This window comes from Podarcis liolepis, assembly GCF_965112155.1.
Source record: "Podarcis liolepis genome assembly, chromosome: 14".
Classification (NCBI taxonomy): domain Eukaryota; kingdom Metazoa; phylum Chordata; class Lepidosauria; order Squamata; family Lacertidae; genus Podarcis; species Podarcis liolepis.
In genome coordinates this window covers 15,171,999-15,193,494 of record NC_139569.1, presented here as the reverse complement: position 1 = coordinate 15,193,494, position 21,496 = coordinate 15,171,999, and the positions used below count along the sequence as shown (strand labels likewise).

At 43.1% G+C, this 21,496-nt stretch overlaps 1 protein-coding gene across 1 annotated transcript in view; it reads left to right on the top strand.

Moving 5' to 3' along the window:
- Positions 1-21,496, top strand: part of XYLT1 (xylosyltransferase 1) — a 164,021-nt gene that overhangs the window by 109,140 nt on the left and 33,385 nt on the right. Inside the window, exons 4-5 of the mRNA XM_083474215.1 lie at positions 6,342-6,514; positions 8,884-9,086. Of these exons, the coding sequence (XP_083330341.1) occupies positions 6,342-6,514; positions 8,884-9,086 (376 nt within the window). The remainder of the gene's footprint in view (positions 1-6,341; positions 6,515-8,883; positions 9,087-21,496) is intronic.

The window sequence follows — 21,496 nt, the reverse complement described above, 5'->3', positions numbered from 1 at the left end:
AACCCGGAAGTAATTCGTTCCATTACTTCTGGGTCACCGCGGAGCGTAACCTGAAAATGCTCAACCTGAAGCATATTTAACTCCAGGTATGACTGTACTTTATGGGACAGCACATAGCTAAGCCTCTTGCCTCCTGATTGCAACGCAAAACTCATCGACTTCTATTTTGATGTCTTAACTTTCAGCACAGATATCAAAGGAGCTCAAGGTGGCCTTCATGGTTCTCCCCTTCCTCATTTAATTCCCTCAACAACCCTGTGGGGTAGGTTAGGCTAAGAGGCAATGACTGGCTCAAGGTCACCCAGTGAGCTTCGTAGCTGAGTGGGGATTTGAACCCTGGTCTCCCAGGTCTGAGTCTAACACTCTAACCACTGCACCACGCTGGTTGAAAACATTCCAAATTATAGTACATAGCAGTTTATGGAAGGCCACCAAGGCCTTTAGAAAAGGCAGGAATCATAGAATTGTAGATTTGGAAGGGGCCATGAGAATCATCTAGTACAGGCATGTCCAACCAGTAGATCGTGATCTCAACAACTCTGAGCAATCCACCCACCCCACGCACGCTCCTCTTCCCTCCAATGATAATGGGTAGATCACTGCCAGTTTTTTTTTATACTGGGAGTAGATCACAGTCTCTTGGGAGTTGGACGTGCCTGATCTAGTCCAATCCCCTGCAATGCAATAATATTTTGCCCAACATCGGGCTCGAACCCACAGCCCTGAGATTAAGAGCCTCATGGTCTACTGACTGAGCTAACAGGGAGTACAGATCTTTTCTTACTCAACCAAGCACATGCTGTTATCATTGTATGTGGCGCAAGTAAATGCTGCATAGGGGGTTATTGATCATTTAAATGTCATCCCCAAACGTACACCTCAGCTTCTAAATATTAATAAATAAAAAACTATTAAGAGTAATTGCCATCCTGCTGATTCTCAACAACCAATTGTTTTAGCTCTATTATTATCTGCCTGTTCTTTAAACAATTTAGAAAGAAAAATGCAATTTTATATCGATCGTTTTTTCTTGTTCCATTAAAAGGAATTGATTGGCTTCCCTTGTATAGCATCAAGCTGAAATTAACCTGACATTCACTGCTTGAGAAAAGAAGGCATCTTTTGAAGAGGTTGGGGCCCCCATAGTGGTGTTGCTGGGTGAGAGATTCGGGAACATGCTTTTGTGCACTGCAGGAAACTTTCAGGCTGATCCCAAGACTCACTGCGCTGGGAAATGAAATGCTAAGAATAAACCCTATCAAACACTCTCCTAGCGTAATCTCACCCAGACATGATGACATGCAAATGCTGCCTCTAGGGGTGGGAGAACCCCTCAATTTTGGTTTCTCTCCATTTCTTATTTTCCCCCCAACCTTAAAGTTCTCCACATTTCCATATCAGTTTGTGATTTAAAAGAAGAAAAAGCCTCATGAAAATTCATCAACTTTGTAGTGTGACTGTCTCCTGATGTACACATGACTTTATGTGTACAAAGCAATCTCCTCTAATCTAAAAAATCTTTGTGTGTTATTTTCACTAAAATATGCATTTATTGAGCACATTTTGTACCCTTTCCTGGCTGGTGAACTGCATTGCAAACTTCAGAGGTGGGTGTGCCTTCTGAAGGATGGCTGTATTTTGACTCTGGTATTGTAGATGTGATTTCACACACAAACGTTCTCCTCCATCCCTAGTTATTGTTGCGATGTTGTTGCCCGTAAACACACAGAAGCCAAATCATAGGATCTGGGTGCCAGATTTGACCACTCCAGTGGCATTTTGGTCACTGAAAGTTTATGATCAAACAGCCACTTCTTGTAATGTAGTCAAGTTTCTTTTTGGTTCGTTTGGCTTGGTGGTTTTCTACTTGTTTCTGCCAAGCTATGCCCACTTGCAACACACTCTGACTTCAGCTGATCGCTGCTGCTTTGCCTACGCAGGTAGATTTCAAATGGGTCACCTGGTGTCATTGCAAACATCAGGTGATGGAGAGGTGGGAAGCCTTGCCCAACAGCGAATGGGGGAAGATAAGGATCAGGCCCACAAACAGAATCCAGGATAATTCTCATTGGGAATAGTGTACACAGGGAGGGGAGGTTGAACTCTCTCTCCCCCCCCCCCATGCTAAGAAAGGGGAGTTCTCATTGGCTCCAACTTCTTTTTTAAAATGCTAGCGTGATTCCAAACGGCATGCTCAATGTCACATGGAATCACTCATTTTTAGGACTCATTCAGATCTAGCACTAAACAAGTGGGTCTGGGCAATAAACGATGGTTTGTTAAAACAAAGAGAGCTTCATAAACCATCATTTAGCACCATATCCAGACAAGGTCTTAACACTGGCCAGCGTATATTATATTTTAGTAGCATGATAAAACCCCTTTTCGGAAACCATCTTTCTGAGAATGGTTCATCCTCCTCCATTCCATGAATATTTTCTAACGTTTCCCAAGCTAAAATGCCTCGTATGAAAGAACAGAAATTACAGGGGTCTCTGATGTCCTGCTTTAAAAGATATTGGTTTCTCATTGAAAAAAACTGTTACTCCCAAAAACAAACACCCACCCCATCAAGGATGGGAAACCTGTACCTCTCCAGATGTTGGGCTTCATCAGCCCCAGCCAGCATGTGTCAGGGGTGATGTGAGTTGGAGTCCAGCCACATCTGGAGGACCATAGGGTCTCCATCCCTTATACATCAGGCCCCACTGTGGGATCTCACTTGAATCTAGAGTTCAGTGACTCTTAACCGAGCAGGCTGGTATCATGCAGGCTAAAGTGAAATGCGTTGATCTCTTCCTAATGTAGGGGAACAACCATAGCTCAGTGGCAGAGCACACACTTTCTGTGCAGGTTCAGTCACCAATATCTCCAATCAAAATGGTGCTCCTCAAACATTTTGAAGTGGGAACCACCTATAGGCTTAATTAATCTTCTGAACTTTGTTTTTCCTGTTTATAACAGAAAACACAGAATTATTACATTAGATTACTAGCACAAGACAATTTTATGTTTTATTTTATAAAATAAAATAAAAAATGTCCAGTAGCACCTTAGAGACCAACTAAGTTTGTTCTGGGTATAAGCTTTCGTGTGCATGCAGATACACTGAAACAGAAGTCACCAGACCCTTATATATAGTGGGAGGGTGGGGTGGTGTTTTTCTCAGAAGGGTAGTAGGAGATGGGTGATTGACTCAATGGGTATGGTAAACCTGTTGATGACTGTTAATGACTATAATTAGTCCTACAGGGGAAAGCAAGGGATAGTACAGTGGTATCTCAGGTTACATACGCTTCACGTTACAGATTCCGCTAACCCAGAAATAGTGCTTCAGGTTAAGAACTTTGCTTCACGGTAAGAACAGAAATCATGCTCTGGTGGCACAGTGGCAGCAGGAGGCCCCATTAGCTAAAGTGGTGCTTCAGGTTAAGAACAGTTTCAGGTTAAGAACGGATCTCCGGAATGAATTAAGTACTTAACCTGAGGTACCACTGTATGCAGATGACCAAAAATAGCTTTAGCATATGTACTGAGACAAGAATCCAATATCTCTATTCAAACCAGGTTTCTCCATAGTTTTCAGTTTAATAATAAGTTACTAAACTTTAGCATGCACACAAAAGCTTATACCCAGAACAAACTTAGTTGGTCTCTAAGGTGCTACTGAACATTTTTTAATTTTTTTTAAATTTATTTCTACTGCATCAGACCAACACGGCTACCTACCTGAATTTATAGTTTGTTTTTTCATTAATAATGTCTCTCTGTGTGTGTGTTTGTACGTACATACATATTGTATCTATTTACACGTTTTATATTTATTGTGCCTACTTAATACATTTACTTTGTACAAAGATACAGTTCAAGGCTACATTCACATGGAAATTTATTCCCTTTTCTTGATGTTTCCCTTATTACAATATGAACTTTCCCATGACCTAAAATCCACTTCCATAAATAGAACGGAAGATAACACAAGTTTTGCAAATTTCTGTGTTGTTTCCAGAAAAAAATAATCATTTGCAAATAGCACAGAAAATGGAGCATTAAACTTGCACTGCATTCCGTAGTATTTCCAGAAGTAGCTTTTACGTTGTGTGAAAGCTCAAAGTTCATGGCAAAACCCAATCCAAATGAAGAGATTTCCTCCTCTCTTTTGAGATCCTTCTGAGTTCTTTTGCAAGGCAGAGTGGGGTAAGACTATTTTTCCTTCTTAATTCAGAAATACTAAGTTCTGTCATTCTTGTTTTTATTGGTGTTGCCGTTGGGAACAGATTGCTAAGGATGATAAATTGAAGAAATTGAGGCTATATAAATAGAGATTTATTACTTGCCTGTCTAGTTTGTCTGTTTTCTAAAAATGAATCATTCCCCCCCCCCTCAAAAAAAAAAAATAGGGGATCAAGTAATGATTTCCAAACTCTCCAGTGTGCCCTCAGAAAATGTTTGCTACTGCTTAAGTCTGATTCATCTTTTTCTGGCACTCTAATAAAATTATAATGCTGTGGGTGGCTGTTGTTTTCATCTGTGCATAGAAGAAAATTCCACTCTCAATTTTGGTAGCCCTAATGCTGGAATAATTTGGTTTGAGGATCACCTCTGAAAAATTCAAGGCTAAATGGGGGTGGGGGGAGAGAAAGGAAACAAATATATGTATTTGAAAAGAGATCACCAGGTCCTTGAAAAATACAGAGCCACAACTATTTTGCAGATCACTTTAAATCACTCCTCCCCTGAGATGGATGACAGCGGAGGAGAAAAATTGACCCAAATCCTTATTCTGTGCATATCAGGAAAGCTCTGGGATTTTGGTGCAAAAGCAGCAACCGTTTGCAACAGCTGAGAGAGTGGCGAATTTGAGAGAGAGAAGTAGTGATATCTTTGCTTTCCTAAGCCTAATTTTAGACTCGCCCAACCATGTGCACACACCTCGTCAGCTCCCTAGCCAGCTAGCAACATAAAGCTTCACATTCTGTTAGGTATGGCATGGAGTTTGCCATCTAGCCTAATGGATCTTGCTCGCCCATAACGGCCGCCCTGCTAAGCATTCAGTAACTGACAGTTTCCTCTCAGAAATTGGAATACTTGTGAACATTCCGTGACATTTCTGTTACATGACCTCAGCTGAGGTCTTCATGGGAGTCCTCCCCCCGCCCCATTTTCTTACTTCCCATTTAAAGGCAGCATGAGAGGGAGTAGCAGGGGAGCAAAGAACCTTCCTAGCAGTGTTCAAAATTCTTCCTGATGTATGATCGGAATCTCCTTTCTTGTAACTTGAATCCATCGGTTCGAGTCCTACCCTCCAGATCAGAAGAAAGCATGCTTGCTCTGTCCTCCATGTGACACACCTTTAGATATTTCAATGTGCCTCTTGTGACTCCTCACAGTCTCCTCCAGTCCAGGCTGAACATACCCAGCTCCCTCAACCGTTCCTCATAAGGCTTGTTTTCCAGACCCTTGGTCTGCACACGTTCCAGCCAGATGCCTCTGCTGTTGGATTCCAGCTCCCGTTTTTCTTTATTTTAATAAATGTATATACAGTGGTACCTCGGGATGCGAATGGGATCCGTTCTGGAGCCCCATTCGCATCCTGAATGGAACGTAAGATGCGACGGCCTGTCTGCGGGTCGCGTTTTGCCGCTTCCGCACATGCGCGTGATGGCATTTTGAGCGTCTGCGCATGCGCGAGCGGCGAAACTCAGAAGTAACGCACTCCGTTACTTCCGGGTTGCCGCAGATCGCAACCCAAAAGTGCTCAACCTGAAGCACATTCAACCTGAGGTATGCCTGTAATGCTGAATGCCACAGTTTCTAAGCCAAACACAACAGGGGATGCAGGAGGGACATCACAGCACAAAAGCAGTAGCAATGACTGGGGAAAACTTACTTTAAACGCCTGCCGAAATAAGTTCAAAGCATGGGGAAGTTCAGCAGGGAGGGAGTTTCTGATCTCCACCTTGAGGGAATGCCACACAATCTTCAATGATAAGTGTGTAGCTCCTAGTGGATAAAGGCCAAAGCATAGGTCCCACAAACAATGACACCCAAAGACCTCAGACAAATGGTCCTCAACATATCCTGGACCCAAGCTGCATTCAATGACAAGGCCCTTTGCAACCAGCCCTCCTGCCAACATAGCCAATAGTCAGTGCTGCTACCCTGGGGAAAGCGAGACCAGCGCCTTCCCTCCCAAGGCCATGTCTCTCATTGATGATTGCTTAGGCGGAAGGGAGGGGGGAGCTCCGCCTGCTGAAATGTGATCCAAACTCGTCCCCTCAGCCCACCCGCCCTGGTACAGCACTCTGCAGATGCCCTGACTCTGTTTTGTTTCCAAACAGGCAAAGCCAACCACAATGTACAGTGGGATGAGGACTCCGTAGAATACATGCCAGCAAACCCAGTCAGGATCGCATTTGTCTTGGTTGTTCATGGCAGAGCTTCCCGGCAGCTGACGCGCATGTTTAAGGCTATTTACCATAAAGACCATTTTTATTACATTCATGTTGACAAGGTAATATATCACTGGTTATAAATTGCCTGTCTTGCCACCTGTCAATCTGCCCCTCTCCATTGCTTTTGCCCATCTCCCTCCTTTTCCTTCATCATCTTTACTCTCCATTTTTAATGTCACTTATTGTGTGTGTTTCCCCCATACATCATGGTTTATGTATGTGTATCTCCAGCCTTTCCTCCTTTTCACTGTGTCCATCCATCCCTTTTATGTATCCCATGTCCGTTTCTACCTGTAGTATGTGTACAATGCTAACTGATGAGCTAACTGATGGGAGACTACAACTCCCATCAACCCTCACCATCAACCATGCTGGATGGGGTAGATGGGAGTTGAAGTCCAGGAACATCTGGAGGGCCATGGGTTCATCACCACCCCTGCCATTAAAGGCTCAGATACTAATTGAAAAGAGCTTCAGTTCTCCCCAGACCAGGTGGAAGAGAATTAAAAGGGGGAGTGTTCTTCTTGATGCTTCCACATTAGTTTACAATGAATAAATGGATTTGGTCTGTGATAAGACTTGGAGAAGAAGGTGAAATAAATATTAATGCTGCATCCTTTGCACGTCTACTCAGAAGTAAGCCCCATTGAGTTCATTGGGGCTTGCTTCCAGTTGAATGAGAGGGAGGGTGGCGCTGTGGCTTAAACCACAGAGCCTGGGACTTGCTGATCAGAAGGTCGGCGGTTCGAATCCCCGTGATGGGATGAGCTCCTGTTGCTCGGTCCCTGCTCCTGCCAACCTAGCAGTTCGAAAGCACATCAAAGTGCAAGTAGATAAATAGGTACAGCTCCTGCGGGAAGGTAAACGGCGTTTCTGTGCGCTGTTCTGGTTCGCCAGAAGCGGCTTAGTCATGCTGGCCACATGACCCGGAAGCTGTGCGCTGGCTCCCTCGGCCAGTAAACCGAGATGAGCGCCGCAACCCCAGAGTCGGCCACGACTGGACCTAATGGTCAGGGGTCCCTTTACCTTTACCTGAGAGTGAGTCTGGTTCACCACCTACAAAGTGTGGCACTTCCCTGTAAGTTAACCATTGTCTATCCATATTAAATCTCTTAATTGCAATTGCTTCAGTGGGGGAATAATCATAAAGGTGTTTTTCTTTCTAGCAGATTTTATATTTCTCCAAGACTCTATAGAAATTCTTCCTGAGAATGTGGTTCATAAAACTCTTATAATTTTTTGCTTTCCCATACCAAAGACATGCATGCCAGCTGAATTTTAAGTCATGGCCTTCCACATCTAAAATGTCTACATTATCCAATACAATCCATTCCTTTAAGCAACACAAACAAGCTGCCTCATAGTACAATTGCAAGTCTGGCATAGCAAAGCCTCCTTTTCCTTTCGTATCTATCAAAATTTTATATTTAATTCTTGGCTTTACCCCCTGCCAGATAAACTTAGGAGGGGAAATCCATTCTTTGAAGCAGCTTGCATTAGTTACCATCAGAATTGATTGGAATAAAATCAGCATCTTAAGAAGTACATTCATTTTAACAACTGACATTCTACCTAGCAGGGGAAGTTTCATCCTCCCCCAGGTCTCCAAGTCTTTCCCCAATTTAATATAATTGTTTACAGATAAGTTGAGGTTCCTTGCTGTCAGCCGAATTCCCAAATATTTGACTTTTTTACCTATTTTTAAACCAGACCTTTCTAAAACGTTTTTTCAACTGCTCACCCATGTTTTTAACCAACATTTTGGTTGTGTCTGAATTTATTTTAAAACCTGCCACTTCTCCAAACCTTTTAATTTCTTCTAGCACTTTGGGGGCGCTCTCTAATGGTTGTTCCAATGTTGACACCACGTCAGCAGTAAATGCCCTTAATTTATAGACTCTACATCCCACTTCAATACCTTTAATTTCCCTATTTCTCCTCATGTTCTGAAGCAATATTTCTAACATCTAGATACAAATGGGGACCATTGGTAAGGGGTGATGGAGAGCTGGACTCCCAAAAATATGTGGAAGGCCCCAGATTCCCTGTGCCCATTCTAGGATGAATTGACGATTGCCTTGGACGCCCGTCATTCACAAAAGCAAGACTGAATACTGTAAACAGGCTACAACCCTGTACCACTTGCCTTGGGAAGAGGACTTAACTCGTAAGCAAGCATGTCTGGCATTCTATAGGTTTTTTTCTTTGCAATGAGTCAGTAAATGCTTTGCCACACGAAATGGAGAATATTTCCACCGAGCCTCTTCTTTCTACCTCTTCCAGTTCCGTCTGCATTTAAGGAACATTGGAGGAAGATAATGATGGGGAACATGGCTGTGTGGTTTATGCATGTTCAAATGTGTCAGAAGCCTTTTCATTAAATTTTCTCCTCCTTCTTGCTCCCCCACCCCACCCTGTCGCCATAAAGCGCTCCAATTACCTGTACCGGCAGGTGCTCCAGTTTGCGAACCAGTATCCAAATGTGAAAGTTACTTCTTGGCGCATGGCAACGATCTGGGGAGGAGCGAGCCTTTTGTCGACCTACTTGCAGAGTATGCAGGATTTAATGGAAATGAAGGACTGGCAGTGGGATTTCTTCATTAACCTAAGTGCTGCGGACTACCCAATCAGGTACAGTGATTCTCTCCTTTTGGAACTAGTTATGGTTTCCTTGTTATAAGAATTGCCTTGGCTGGATCTGACTTAGGGTTCTTCTAACCCAGTGGTGTGTTTCCAGTGGTGGACAGCCAAATAGTTTCAACACCCTTCCAAGAAGCAAGGCAGTAGTTCAGGCATGGCCAGCTTAAAGTATCAGCATTGTTATTTCAGTATGTATGATGCTTTTCTACCCAGGTATGTCCAAAGTGGCTTACAACACGATAGCAAAAAAAAAAAATATCTCAATGCATCATTACAGTAATAAGCAGTCTAATAGCAACTCATTTCAAAACATAACTTGACAATCCAATTTTCTTTTAAAATCATTTGGATAATAACAACATTGTAACATTTAAAATTCATTATAGAACGGGCAATGATCATTAAAATGAAAATGAATTTGTATGTTTCTGTGCTGAAATATAGAAAACTAGAATAAGAAAAGATGTAACTTTTCAGTGCAGACAGGTATTAATAAATGGTATAACCAGGAGCCACTTCATCAAAAGCACCAAGTTCATGAAATGGCATCCAGATTGCTTATACAAGGGCTGCCAGCCTGGCACCCGTGGGCACAGAGATGCTTCCCGAAGCCTTCCCTGGTGCCCAAAAAGATTGCCAGCCCCTTCCTCAGAGCCTGCAGCAGGCGATCTCTCAATGTTCCACTCACTAAGGCCAAATCTGCACTATACATTTAAAGCAGTATGATACCACTTTAAACTATTACGGCTTCCCCCAGAGAATTCTTGGAGCCATAGTTCATTAAGGGTGATGAGAGTTGTTTGAAGACCCCCTGTTTCCCCTTCACCAAGCTACCTTTCCTAGAACTCCCTGGGAAGAAGGATTAACTATTGGACCATTCTGGGTGTGTTTAGTGGGGGAAGATTGGAGTTTGACCTCCACTTTGCTTGACCTTGCCTTTACCCTCTGCTTTGTGGGACATTACCTTGCTAGGACTTGACCTTTCTTTGACCAAACTTTGCTTGACCTGGTTCTGGAACAGGGCTGGCAGTATGTGGCCGGGTGTCCCCTGACTCTCCGCCTAGTGCAAGTTCCCACTTGAGCTAGAATTCTGTCCTGCAGTTGAGGTCACCGTCTGGGACAAAGCCAAAATGTCCTATAAAAGACCCATAGCTTTGCATCTGTTTTGCATGCAGAGGGCCCCAGATTCAAACTGTGGTAACTCCAGTAGGGCTAGGAGAGACTCCCTCTCTGATACTCTGGAGAGCCCTTACCACTCAGTGCAGAAAATACCGAGCTTTATGGAGCATTGGTCTATGTTCCTAAAAATAAGAGCTAATCAAAAGTGGAACAATTCCGCCTTGGCAGGTTGGGTGCTCTTCTTTGATGAAGATATTTAAACAGATACTGACGGGGTGCTGTAATTGCAAACTCCCTGCATTGCAGATCCATAATAATAATAATAATAATAATAATAATAATAATAATAATAATAATGGAATGCTAGGTGAGGTTGTTTAGAAAACACCTTTATGTACTCCAGATGGGCTTGATAGACTCTTTAACTGCAAACGAGCTGATGGCTGGTCTTTAAGGAAAGGTCAAACCAAATAATATGCAAGTCAGGGGAGTTGTTTTGTGCTGTCATAAGATGCATTTGCTTCGTAGCTGTTATCCAGAGTACAGGCTTCTCTCTGTTCTGGCTAGTGAATTTCCCGGTAAGAAGGAATGTTCTTCTTGTTTGTTTTTAAACTGTACCCAGAGGTGCCCTAAGGTCGGAATCAAGGAGGTTGGTTTGTCCTTTCTGTTCCTGCCTACCCTCAAAGGGAGGAAGGTGGGGAGGCTGGAGGCGGGAGACATTAAATCTGGCAGCTTTGAGAAAAGCCACTTCTTTCACAGTGTCACGGTTGGGCTGTGGGCAGCAGTCTGGGGTGAGCTGGGAATAGGGGTGGAGGGAAAATCCTATTCAGTTTGCATTTAAAGGTGAGCCAACTGAATTTGCACTTTCTGGAACAAATAGGAGGAAAGAAACACAGCCAGCCTTCGCAATCTGCACTTCTCTGAATTTTGCAGTGCCAAATAAATGTTTACCAGAATGCATATGCTGGGGTACAGTGTGCATAAAAATGCATCTATTAATGAAAATAACACACACACACACACAAATGAATTGCATGGGAGAAAGTTGTTTTGCAATAATGTGTATATTAGGAGAGGTTCGCACTAAAATGCTGATGAATTTTTAAGAGTTGTGGGGGGGTTGTGCTTTTTTTTTTACAAAAGCAAACTGGTATAAAAAACCTAAGACTGAGAAACAATGGGAAACCAAAGTGGGCAGATTCACTCACCCTAGTTGGGAGCCGACAGCTGTAGGGCCAGCTGGCAGCCAGATCCAAAGGACAAGTGAGTCAGGATTGATGGTCCACAGAGGCAGGACCACAGAATAACAAAGGATGCAGGAGCACACCTGAGCTCAGGAAGACCATGTTGCTCAAAAAAAAGATGGGAAACCTTTTTCAGACTGAGGGCCACATTCTCTTCTAGGCTACCCTTCAAGGGCCACTTGCCAGTGGTGAGTGGGGCCAGATCCAAACTGGGTGGAGCAATTGTTTTAAATTGCACAGCCTAAATGCCCTGCATCACCCCAGCAATCAGTCAACATTATTTGGCCATTGTGCAAGGATAAGTCATATTTTGACAACAAAGGCACTCTTCTCTGAACACCAGGAGTAATTAAAATGTCTGCCAAAGGAGAGTCCCCACAAAAGCATGGTGTTGACCCCCCCCCCCCAAAAAAGGGCAGATGAGGCATTGACAACCCGCCTCTCAAAAAACATTGGTTCAAACTTCTTTTCAGAACTTTCTGTCCAGAATTTAAGACCATTGTGTCTAATAGCTGTATTGACTAATCCTCCTGATAACAAGAAAAAAGCAAGACTAAACGATGAGTGTTTATTGTCTCAGTGAAACCACAGTGGACAGATTGCCTGACACCACTCTGTTGACTTGAGTTGTTTGCTAAATGTGATAAGCAAAGCTGTAATTTACATTGAAGCACTGCTGTTCAGCTTTCACACTAGCTTTGCAAAACCTTGAAGGGGAGAAAAGTTATTTTATAAAATGCAGAAATGATTGGATGCCTTGCGGGGAAAGTTCCCTAGTTAACCTAGCTGTCATAAAATAAAATAAAAAATGTAATGGCAATGGGAAATGAATCCAGTTGGCTAGAGATGCACATTTCAAATGCTGTTCTTCCTTGTTTGCAGTATTCAGTGACTGAATGTGCTTTACTGAGTTAAGCTGCAGGCACAAAGCCAATGAGAATCTGCTCTATTCTGCCTTGGTCAGACCCCACCTGGAGTCCTGTGTCCTGGGCAGCACAGTTTATGAAGGATATGGACAAGCTGGAACATGTGCAGAGGAGGGTAACCAAGATGGTCAAGGGTCTGGAAACCAAGCCTTATGAGGAACAATTGAGAGAGTTTGGTACATTTAGCCTCTAGAAGAGAAGACTGAGAGGTGAAATGATGGCCATCAAATACCTGAAATGATATCTGGATGATGGAGCAAGCTTGTTTTCTGCTGCTCCAGAGGGTAGGACCCAAACCAGTGAATTCAAATGACAAGAAATGAGATTCCGACTAAACGTTAGGAAGATCTTTCTGATGGTAAGAGCTGTTCAGCAGTGGAATAGAGTACTTTGGAGGGTGATGGACTCTTCCTTCATTGAAGGTTTTTAAACAGGTTGAATGGCCATCAGTCAGGGAGTATTTAGCTGTGATGGCTCCATTGCAGGAAGTTGGGTTAGATTACCCTTGGAGTCCCTTCTCACTCTACAATTCTATTCTAACTGGTCTGCTCCCCTCACTAACCTCCTAGCAAGCTGATATATGGATTTTCACCTACCACCTTAAAGAAGGAACATCAGGTAGCTGTTGGTGGATCAGCCTAGGACAGGGCAATCTGGGTTCAATCTCCACTCATCCACGAAGCTTACTGGGCATACATGAGTTAGTCAACACTAATTTAACCCTCCCTCACTTAATTTAACCCTCCCTCACTAATTTATTCTGAAGCCCCAGAATTCCATGTTCAGCCTGTACATTTGTCCATCAACACCCCAGAGAAAACAGACTTTACGCAAAGCTGGAGAAGTGTGCTTTTGGCCTGACCCAAGTTCAATTTGGGGGATTGTTACAACCCCCAAGTCATTAAAATTGATCCCTGAAAAGTTCAGGCTGTCCACACCAAGAGTTGTGAAGGTGCCCAGCATTTACCTGGCTTCACAGATTATTACTGGTGCTTTATCCTCAAATTTGCCACAATAGTCATTTCATTGATAGATTTGTTGTGAAGTCAGTCCATCTTCGACTGGGCCCCTGCAGCTCAAAGTGCTTTTCTCAACCTCGAACAGGAGTTCACCATGGCATCTATGCTTGTCAACTCAGATCAGACAGAACCATTCATTTCCAATGCCTCCACTGTGGTTGCTGGGGCAGTCTTACACCAATCTCAACTTCTCCATCCATGTACATGTTTTTTCTTGAGAACGCCCCCCCCCCCTGCAGAATACATCTTGCTTGCAGAAATGTGTACATTAGTCAAAACTGCATATTGAAAATGTGTTTATTTGTACTAAAATGCTGATGAACTTCCATGAGGATTCTTTTAAAAAGAAAAGAAAAGAAAGTATAAATGGCTGCAAAATGTGGACAGCTGGATTTAAGATTCGGGAGGGGGGATTTTGGGGTTGTTTTTGTTTTTATTATGTATTTTGTCTTTTTATATTGTGACTTTATTTTGTGAACTGCCCTGAGACCTGTAGGATTAGGGCAGTACAGTCGTACCTTGGATCCCAAACACCTTGGTACTTGGATGTTTTGAATCCTGAACGCTGCAAACCCAGAAGTGAGTGTTCCAGTTTGCGAACATTCTTTGGAACCCAAACATCCAACGGGACTTCCGCAGCTTCCAGTTAGCTGCAGGAGCTTCTTGCAGCCAATCAGAAGCTGCGCTTTGGTTTCCAAAAGTTTTGGAAGTCGAATGGACTCCTGGAATGGATTCAGTTTGTCTTCCAAGGTACGACTGTATACATATTTAATAAGTAATAATAATTTTTTTAAAGTGAGAGAACCAAAATGAACAGATCCTTCCATCCCTACCTGGGAGACTCTGCATTAAAAGGGGTCCCACTTTCTCTGTAGGCCCACAAGAACAGGAATGAATCTCATGGAAACAAACTCTTCCCTCCGCCCCTCCACCCAAAAAAGTATCAACTGAACAATCTGTGGAAACCCAGGCAAAACCCAGCCTTTGTTGTTAAAGCAAACATTTTCTTCCGTTCAGTGAAATGAAGAGGAAGCAATGAAGGAAAGGGGGAAGTATTCAGGTTAGGAAGCTAGTCCAAAGAGTTGCAGAGCACATCCTACCATGTTGATATGAGAGAGGGAGGGAATTAAATGAAAATCCATGCGCAGGCAGGCCAGGCCATTGGTGGTGCCTCGCCTGTGTCCACAGCTCTCCCATTTCATTTTGGAATTGGGAAAGGTTGGCCAGGCCATGGCTTATTAATACCGCAGTCCAGATAGAACAGGTGGCGTTCATTTCTGAGCATTCATTCAGTGCTTCTGACCTTCAGGATGCCTCCTCTATACCAGCCACACAGGGAAGAGCTGGAGCTCAGTGGCAGAGCATCTTCCTTCCATACCAAAAGTTCCAGATTCTATCCCCAGCATCTCCCGGTAGCGCTGGGTGAGACTTCCACGCACAATACCCTTCCGCACACAGTCCCTTAGCAAGCACCACGTGCCAGAGTGATGTGTACATCCAGCAACAAAGCAGCGTGTTTTCATTCATCGTAAGATTTCACTGCCCTGTTTAAAAAGATGCCAAACACTCTGGTGAAACCCTGATAAGCTTTGAATAACCACTGGGACTTCAAGTTTATCCAGAATACACACCGCATGTTTTCCTTTCCATCACTGAAGAGCCAGAGCAAAATCCTGGGCCGTCGCTATCAGCTTTCCCCACCCAGCCGACGCTTCGCCCAGCCCCATGATCACTTTCCCAACCAAGCGCGTTCAGAAGATCCCAGCCCCTCCTTCTTGCAGAAACACACAGAAACGATTCTGATGCCATTTTATCTGCCTGCGTTGCAGCTTTGCACCAAGGTGACGCTTCTTTCCTGCTGTGAAGGCAAGGAGAAATATATTTTACTATATGATTGACATGCCGGTTAAAAAAACCCAAAACCACACCAAGAGAGGGTTTCCCCGATTCCTTATCTTTGTTCTACAGATGTTGGGGTTGCAAATCCTGGCTTGCAGCCAAAATTCACTCCCAAAATTAGGATGGGCTTCCTCTTACTTCAAACTCATGAAAAGCTGGGATACGGGGAATGAGGCATCGTGTCATCCATTAAAATAAGCAAAAACAAACCAGGGTTGGCATCACTAGAGCAGCATCCAGGGTCCATGTACCCCAGGAGGACACACAGATGAGGCCCAGTCCTCTGTTCACAGAGCTGACTTCTCTGGCAGCAGTGGCAGGGTCTCAGAAGCAGCCCAGCATTTCAGATTTCCTGTATGTCACCCAAGAGATGTTGGCATGGAGGGCAGCTGAAACGATGGGCAGTTTGCAACTACCTGCCACGAGTGCTGCTGCCCACCACCACCACCAATAAATGAAGTGTGGAAGCCAATGATTTCAAGAGGGAAATGACACTTTGCAAGTGATCGAGGGGCAGGGACTTAAAACTGAAGCCAGCTCTAGGCCACATCCGCACCATACGTTTAAAGCAGTATCATACCACTTGAAGCAGTCATGGCTTTCCCCCAAGGAATCCTGAGAACCGTAGTGTGTTAAGGGTGCTGAGAGTTGTTCGGAGACGACTCTTCCCTGTACAGAGTTCACTGAGATGATAGATTTACTGTTATACTGTTCTGGGAATTGGAGTTATAAGAGGGGAATAGGAGTCTCCTCGGCACCCTTATCAAACCGCAGCTCCCAGAATTCTTTTGGGGAAGCCATTATTATTATTATTATTATTATTATTATTATTATTATTATTATTAATACCTCGCCCATCTGGCTGGGTTTCCCCAGCACTCTGGGCGGCTTCCAACAGAACACTAAAATACGATAACCTATTAAACATTAAAAGCTTCCCTAAACAGGGCTGCCTTCAGATGTCTTCTAAAAGTCTGGTAGTTGTTTAAAGTGTTTAAAGTGGTTCTAAGAGTAGTTTAAATGTGTAGCGCAAATGGGGTCTTAGTTAACGGAGCTATTGGGAATTGGAACAGGGCTGTTCAGTTCCACCCATAGATGGTACCCTCCAGGCAGCAAAGTTGATGATGGGTCCAGCACCTTGGAGAGCTCAGAGTGATCAAGTTGCTCCTGCAAAGGTTGGAGGTGAATTGAAGAGGAGCTGCTATTAAAATGGCACCATAAATGTCCTTGATGTTCACTGGGGTCATCCAAAATAGCTGAAAGGTGGAAGTTTCTGGACAGGTAAAAGGAAGCCATCCTTCACATAGCACAAAGATAAGCCAACAACCACTGTGGGAAACTGGACTTTGGCCTTTATATAAGAGTTTGGATTTGATCCAGCAGGACTCTGGTGCATTGGTGACACCATCTATCTAGAGGCTGCTGTCAACCGGCCATGGAAGCAATCTCCATGGGACAGACTGTGTCCGCCAGGGATGATGGGAGCTGTAGTTCAACATCTAAGTAAAAAAAGCATGAGCTTGTGTTTTAAGCCATTATTATTAGCGATATTCAGTTTAGAAAAGGTTCTGGGCCTATTAAGAAATACTTACTTGGCACTAGGAGGCGGGATTGCCCCCAACCCATTAGCCAAAGACATTTCAAGGTTCCTTAGGATATAATCATAAAACATTCCAATGAAGTTCTGCTTTCTAAGGATAATGAGACATTGAAGGTCTTTATGAACTCTCAGCTTGAATAAAACTAATACCCCTAGTTAGATGAAGAAACCCCCAATAGAGGATTTTCATCGGTGGCTGAGCCTCTGTTTTCCTTTCTTTCCAACAGAGCATTTACATATCACAGCATTTTTGGGGCTGAAGTCCAGGAGATAGTTTTAATTTTAAACTCATTTTCTTCTCTTACCCTTGCCACATTCTCTCCTAGTCCTCCCTGGGTTGTCATGTAAGCTTGACCTGATGTTTGGTTTTTGCTTTGTTTTTAATGTCATCTTCAAAAACTTTTCTCAGCTTAAACTTGGCCATCTGAGGAACGATACATTTAGAAAAAGAGCCCCCAAGGTTTTCAAAGTGGGTTCCTTGGAGTAGTAAGAGACTGGTACACCTTTTTACAAGCAAGTGCAGCCTGATATCAATGGCTGCTGACCACAATGGCTATGTTCTGCCTCTACTGCCAAAGGTATTATGTCTCAGAATAGCAGCTGCTGGTAGTCAGAGACAGGGAGAGTGCTGCTGTGCTCAAGTTGCTCATACAGGGAAACCACCACCTGCTGTTTATAGCATAATAATAAAATAATAATATTTTTTTATTTATACCCTGCCCTTCCCGGTTCAGAAAACTGGGCTCGGGGTGGCTAACAACAAATTTAAAACACTTAATTGATGCAACAAAAAACAGCATAAAATACAGTATGAAACGTGAATAACAATAAATTCAAAAATCAATTTAGGGGGGGAAATCCATCCAATAAACATTAGATGATCACCAGGACTAGCTGGCTAAATTAGTCCTATTTGGGCAAGCTAGGAGACCAGGGAAGAATTAGCTGTGGGATCCCAAAGCGGGTAATCTTCATAAAAAGGGGGGGGAGGGAAGGAAGGGAAACAAAAGATCAGGCTAAATTCAAATTGAAAGCCAGGCAGAATTGCTCTGTCTTACAGGCACTGCGGAAGGAAGTTAAATCCTACAGGGCCCTGGTCTCATGGGACAGAGCATTCCATCAGGTTGGAGCCATCACTGAGAAGGCCCTGGCCCTGGTGGAGGATAATCTGAGAACATAAAAAGAGCTCTGCTGTATTGGGCCAGAAGACTTCTCATCGTGAACAACTAGATTCCCCAGTGGGAAGTAGGCAAGCAGGACTGAGCACAACAGCACTTTACCTACATGTGATTCCCAGAAACTGGCATTAAGACCGTGGAAGCAGCCTCAATGTTTCTCAGCCTAACCTACCTAATGGTTTGGGGCAGGGGACTTGGTAGTGTGCCTTAAGCTTCTTGGAGGAAAGTTAGGATATACTAGGGTTGCCATAGGACATCCTAAGGAAAAGTGGGATATTCCAGGATCAAATCAGAACTGGGATGGCTTCTGTAAATCTGGGATTGTCCCTAGAAAATAGGGACACTTGGAGGCTCTGAGAGTCAATTTCCCAAAGCCTGTTGGAACAAGAAGTCACCTGTCAGAAGAAGAAGAACAAGGAGGGAGCCAGTCTAGCTTCTCTAGGGAGGGACTTTCAGATTCGGGGAGCAGCCAGCTTCTCCTGCTTTTTTCACTGGGGCTATTCTATAGATTTGGGATGTTTTTTGTTGTAAGTGTTCTTTTTATATTTTGGTATTATGCTTTATGGGTTGTATTCCACTCAGTCCTGCTCAGGTTAGACCTGTCGCAATTACTGGCCCAGAGGACCTTGTTCATTAATTTCAATGGCTCTGGACTGAGTAGGATTAGCACTGAGTTGTATTCAATGCTAGTCCTACTCAGGAATATACCCATTGAGATTAATGGACATAACAAACTTCAGTTGGCATTAATGAGCCTGTTGGGTATATTCAGTGGATAGCTAGAAACTGGAAAGAAGCACATCTAAGCAGATGTCCAAGAATGGTATAACATAATTTGGGACATAGCATTTAATGAAAAACTGATGCAATAAATTTATGTGGGTAGAGGGAGGCAACTGAAGAGACTTTTATGGCAGACTGGTGGTCATTTGTCCAGCCCATGAACAAAGGTTCTACAGAACAAACTGTACTTGCCGCATTCCATAATACATTAATATTCTCCTCCATATTGATGAAACTTTCAGTTTCTCTCCACTTCTGTTCCTGTATGAACCTTTAATATTATTGTTTACATCTGACTATGCCTTTGGGTTGTGGAAAAGGGTTTGTAAATGTATTTAAAAATATATATGGGAGTGAAATGGGGGGAGAGAAATTAACGAGCCTGTCTACTTTGAGCAGAACTTGGGTACAAACTTTTAAAAGTCGCAGTTAAAGGCTCTTTTACGTAGCAAGTGACTAATACATTGAACGGATAACAATAATAAATAAATATAATTAGCTCTTCATCAGGGGAGCGCTGGCAGTAGAGGCAACGGTTGAGAATTTTGCATAGCTGCTGTGTTTTAGGATTGTGGTATTGAAACACAGTTCAATGAAAAGATCGCAAGAAACAAGAGAGCTCAGCATTTTCTTTTTAAAAAATGATTATTGCACTTGTTAACTTGTTAAATTCATTCTTGGAGTAAACTTAAAGTAGGAAAGTAAAGATAATCTCTGAAAAGATCATCCGAGCACGCCGGTGTTTGCCTAGAAACGAACCCTAAGATGTCAGCCATTGAGGCCTTTTCATGTGGAAAGATCGCTAAGTAAATTCCCTAAATGTCTATTCATCCCCCATAAGATGGCAAATCAGTGAAGCAGCAAATGTGAAAATCGGCAGGGCTTTACGATAGAGAGGGAGAGAGAATGTGTGTTTCTTCCCCTGCAAATGCTAAATTGAAATGCAGATTCTGACCCCAGGAGACTTTTAAAGCTCACTTGAGTGAGTATCAAAGGAAGGTCTCAGGCTTCTGCAATCTAGCCATTTAGGTTGATTGATAGACAGATACTCCAATTGGTCTGGACTTAGTCAATGGTTAACTTGTTCGTTATTCATCAGGGCAATAATGAACTGTTCCTTGAGATGGTTGGAGAGTTTGTAAATGCCGGCTACTTAGGGGGATCACTGTGTTGATAGAGTTCCCTGGCTGGGTTTGCTCCCTGTGCAACTTGGAGTACGAGTCATTTTGCTCCACAGGCAACGTATTCAAAAGGAATTGCTGCAGCATTTGAAAAAGAAGTTCCGTGTTCCCGACTACAGGCATAGAGTGACTCAAAGCACATTTTCGTGGCTAAACCGCTGCAAATGTGCCTCTTTCCCTTTTTAATGTCCAGCTGGGTGTAAGTGGAACCTGCAAACCAAAATCCCACAAGTTCAGGGGTAATAATGCTTCTTGAATACTAGTTGCTGGAAATTCTGCTGCACTCAGGTCCTGCTTATGGGTTTCCCAGAGGCATCTGGTTGGACCTCAAGAACAGGATGCTGAACTAAATGAGCCCCTGGCCTGACACATCAGGCTCTTCTTATGCTCTTAATTGGTAGTGGAACCTTGTTTCCTGGAAGAGTTTCAAGCTAGCTAACCATTCCCTCCTTCCAGAATGCTGTAGTCTTGTTAGACTTCTCAACCTGTGGGTCCCCAGATGTTGTTGGACTACAACTCCCATCATCCCTGAGCTCTGGCCTTGCTAGCTAGGGGTGATGGGAGTTGTAGTTCAACACCATCTGGGGACCCACAGGTTGAGAAAGGCTGTAAGAAAAACATTCTGCTTCTTCCTTTGCAAGTTTTCCATTTTTTCTTTTCCAATTAACCATCAACATTCTGTGACTACTGAGCATGCTCAAACCTCAATGAGTTGTTGGGAGGTGAGTTGCCTCTTTAAGAGGGATAGGGTTTTTTGTATTTCTGCAAACTTCAGGGTTCTCAAGAGCACGTCGCTCTGTCTCTATCTATCTTTTTAAATAAATGTTATTAAGATTTATAGGAAAAAATATAGAGTTTAATATCTTTCCCTTTAAAAAAAAACACCAAACCAAGACTTTTATCTAGATACTATAAAAACACAAAAAGGGGGGAGAAAGAAAGAGAGAACAATGAAAAAAGTAAATAAACAGAATAGAATAGAAGAGGTTAAAAGAGAAAGATAGAGGAATAAGATTCAGAAAGTAAAGAACTTCCAGCTCTTCATCTGCCTGCTATATAAAAACAATATTCACTTTGTCCAATCCAACATAACACCCAACAAAGCTTCTTTCTATAAACAAACATTATATTCATTCCTCAGATCCAGATATCATTATTTCTTTTTCTTTTTCATACAAAAAGTTCCTTTCTCTCTTGTTTTTAAATTCCAGATCGACAGTGCAAGCCTCCCTCAAAAAGTGTTTGGTGGCTCCTTAAAGACTAGCAAGTTTATTGGCATAAGCTTTTGTAGATACCATAATAAATCCTTCAGTCTTAATGCACCAAAACACTCTTCCCGAGTGACTGCTCATTTTAAAACCTTCTTAGAGCTGCTCCTTTCCCCAGGTGCTGCTTCCAAGCACTTTGAAAGGATGTGAATAATTTTACAGGTGTGCTCCCTTCACACTTGAT